This window comes from Pempheris klunzingeri, chromosome 22 (assembly GCF_042242105.1).
Source record: "Pempheris klunzingeri isolate RE-2024b chromosome 22, fPemKlu1.hap1, whole genome shotgun sequence".
NCBI classification, from domain to species: Eukaryota; Metazoa; Chordata; class Actinopteri; order Acropomatiformes; family Pempheridae; genus Pempheris; species Pempheris klunzingeri.
Window position 1 is genome coordinate 1,166,903 of NC_092033.1, and position 3,641 is coordinate 1,170,543.

At 50.3% G+C, this 3,641-nt stretch overlaps 1 protein-coding gene across 1 annotated transcript; it reads left to right on the top strand.

The window, feature by feature from the left end:
- Positions 1–802: 802 nt before the first annotated feature.
- kcna1b (potassium voltage-gated channel, shaker-related subfamily, member 1b) lies at positions 803–2,293 on the top strand. The gene has a single exon (XM_070853637.1). The coding sequence runs from the start codon at positions 803–805 to the stop codon at positions 2,291–2,293; it is 1,491 nt and encodes a 496-aa protein (XP_070709738.1).
- Positions 2,294–3,641: the final 1,348 nt, after the last annotated feature.

Sequence of the window (3,641 nt, forward strand, 5' to 3'; positions counted from 1 at the left end):
TCCCCCCCGCGCCTCCCTTCATGTCCAGCATGATTTTAACAAATTGTCAGTCAGGATTTTTGCTGCTGAGCCTCGGTTCAAAGCCGTCTGAAGCCTCCTTTTCCTCTCCTCCCTCCTCCTCCTCCTCCTCCTCCTCCTCCTCTTCCTCCTGCGGGCTGCTCCGATCGTCGCTGAAAACCAACACCAAGAGGATACGGATGTTAACCAAGACAACATAGTCTATTAATTTTTCAGAGATACTGTAAAACGATATCAGGATAAAGCTAAGTTGGGGAAGGTGCGCACTGTGGGGACGTCTCCCTCCATCTGCTGCTCTCCCACTCAGCACAGGTACGTTTTCCTTCATCACTTCCATCTTTTGGAGAATATCTCAGATCTGCAGGAGCGTGTGTTTGTCTGTGTGGCCGTGTGGGGTCCTGATGTGAGCGGACGGCAGCTGATGTGTGAGATGAGAGGGCTGATGTGCGCAGAGAGGAAGCGCAGCGGGACTGCAAACTTGAATACTGATGTATGCGGTAAAAATCCAGCAGATGCAGCACAGGCTGCTGTAGCGGTCGATGCTCCGCCGGCTGGTGTGACGGCAGATGTGTGAGACCAGATGTGGTTTGTTTGACCCTCCTGCAGGTGACGGCCACGAGAGAGATGTTCAGCTCGGAGACGACGACGACGACGATGAAGATGAAGATGATGGAGAGGGAGGCTCTGCACGGCTCCCGGCCTCAGTAGAGGCTCCTTCGACTCCGACCTGCTTTTCCCAACCTTCACACCGCTTCCTCCTCCTGTTCTCCACCCGCCAGGAAGGATGACCGTGGTGTCCACAGAGAACATGGACGAGACCTCCACCCTGCCGGGGCACCCGCAGGACCCCTACCCGCCCGACGAAGACCACGACGACCACGACTGCTGCGAGCGGGTGGTCATCAACATCTCGGGGCTGCGCTTCGAGACCCAGCTGAAGACTCTGGCCCAGTTCCCGGAGACCCTCCTGGGGAACCCCAAGAAGAGGATGCGCTACTTCGACCCCTTACGAAACGAGTACTTCTTTGACCGGAATCGCCCGAGTTTCGACGCCATCTTGTATTATTACCAGTCCGGGGGGCGGCTAAGAAGACCGGTCAACGTGCCGCTGGATATGTTCTCAGAGGAGATAAAGTTTTACGAACTCGGCGTGGAGGCCATGGAGAAGTTTCGGGAGGATGAGGGATTTATCCGGGAGGAGGAGCGGCCCCTGCCGGAGAAGGAGTTCCAGCGGCAGATCTGGCTCCTCTTCGAGCACCCGGAGAGCTCGGGGCCCGCCCGGGGGATCGCCATCGTCTCAGTGATGGTTATTCTCATTTCGATAGTCATATTTTGTTTGGAGACATTACCAGAGCTGAAGGAGGATCCCAGCCAGCGGATGCAGATCATCGGGAACATCACGGTCTTTTACAAACCCAACGTCCTCACAGACCCTTTCTTCGTGGTGGAGACGCTCTGCATCATCTGGTTTTCCTTTGAGTTGATAGTCCGGTTTTTTGCTTGTCCCAGCAAGGCGGCTTTCTTTAAAAACATGATGAACTCCATTGATATTGTGGCTATAATCCCGTACTTCATCACGCTCGGAACAGAGCTGGCTGACGACCAAGACAACAAGGAGGGCAAAGGAGGAGGGGAGCAGGCCACATCTCTGGCTATTCTCAGGGTAATCCGCCTGGTGAGGGTGTTCAGGATCTTTAAACTGTCCCGACATTCGAAGGGGCTCCAGATTTTGGGGCAAACTCTAAAGGCGAGCATGCGGGAGCTCGGCTTGCTCATTTTCTTCCTCTTCATCGGTGTGATTTTGTTCTCCAGCGCCGTCTACTTCGCCGAGGCCGAGGAGAAGGAGTCGTTCTTCACCAGCATCCCGGATGCTTTCTGGTGGGCCGTGGTGTCCATGACGACCGTCGGCTACGGGGACATGTACCCCGTGACCATCGGAGGGAAGATCGTGGGCTCGCTGTGCGCCATCGCCGGAGTGCTGACCATCGCGCTGCCGGTGCCGGTCATCGTGTCCAACTTCAACTACTTCTACCACCGGGAGACGGAGGGCGAGGAGCAGGCCCAGCTGCTCAACGTCAGCAACCAGAACTTGGCGTCGGACACCAACTCCAGCCGCCGCAGCTCGTCGGTGGTCAGCAAGTCGGAGTACATGGAGATCGACGAGGACATGAACAACAGCATCGACAACTTTCGGGAGGCGAACCTTAGGACTGCCAACTGCACGGCCCCCAGCCAGAACTGTGTGAACAAGGGGAAGCTGCTCACCGACGTGTGAGGCGGCGTCCGACGCACCAGTGTACATATTGTAGAAATATCTGGATGCTTTATCTCCATTGGTGCATTCTTCTCTTCTTTAACATTGATTCATCCAAACGTGTGTGAAGAATTAACGAGTTTAAGGCACAACTTTAGGAGGAGGTTGAGGCGCAGGGTTTTTTCATGAAGACACGGTGACGGAGTCGCTCGGCAATAGTTCAAAGATCAGCAGGTGTCGTGGGAACATTTTTGATAAATTATTCTCTAATTTTAGAAATCTGCATCACTGAACTTATTCTCTCAAATTGAAGGGGAACTCCACCAATTGGGTCGTTCATATGTGAAGTTTTATGCTGATCTGTCTGAAAAATAAATAACTCGAGTGTGACTTCATCAGGGTTATCAAAGTTTGGCACGTTTCTTTTATATTCCACAGAAGAGTCTGAGTCACAAACGGGAGGTTTGGAGGCTCCTAATAAGAAGAAGACACACCAGTGAGCTGCTGCTTCCATTTAAACCGCCCCAGAGTGTCCTGGTGTTCACCACACAGTCAGGGTGTAACGACAGGCGCTGTGGAAGTTATTACGGTGTTGTTGCATCATGGGAAATGTAGGAGCCACTGGTGTTGGAGTATGCTCCAAACTACGGGCTGGATATTTTGGGCTCTGTTGCATAAATTTTTTATTTGAATCTCTCGCAATTTGTCAAACTTTCTAGAAGTGCAATACTAAATTGATGGAGTGTCCCTTTAATAGTGTTACCGTCTTCACTTTGCTTGGATGTCGACTTTAGATCTTTAGGTCTACTTCAGGTTTAGGCTGTTGTCTTTGACTTTGTCTCTTAAATGTAATTTATAGAATTACAGCTTGTTTTAGATGAACTTAGATAATAATCAGAGTCATAAGTCTTGTTCTGGAGCTAAAAGTGAATAAATCTGATTAAACAGGAGAATAAAAACTACAGTGCAGTGAAGGATATGATCAAATAATCCCAAATTGGTTCTGATAAAATTGAGCGGCAAACAGGAAGTGAGATAACAGACTTGATATGTTGATTTTAGGACAAAAAAATTACTAATTCAACGCAAGGAATTATTAAAAAAAAATCTCCCCGACACCTACCAGGCTTTGTGCAATAGACTCAACTTCCAGGATAAAAGAAAAAAGTAAAAAAAAACAACAACAACAACAACAACGAAGCCCAACTGAGATTTGAGGAAGACGTCGGGGGGGCGACTCGCTCCCAGAAGAAACACATTTTAAGTGGATTACAGTTGAAGTTCAGGCGTGTTTTTCCGCAGCACATCCAGGGACACTTTGGAAAACTCGACGCCAGATGTTGATCGACGATTTTCAGGCACCTTATCA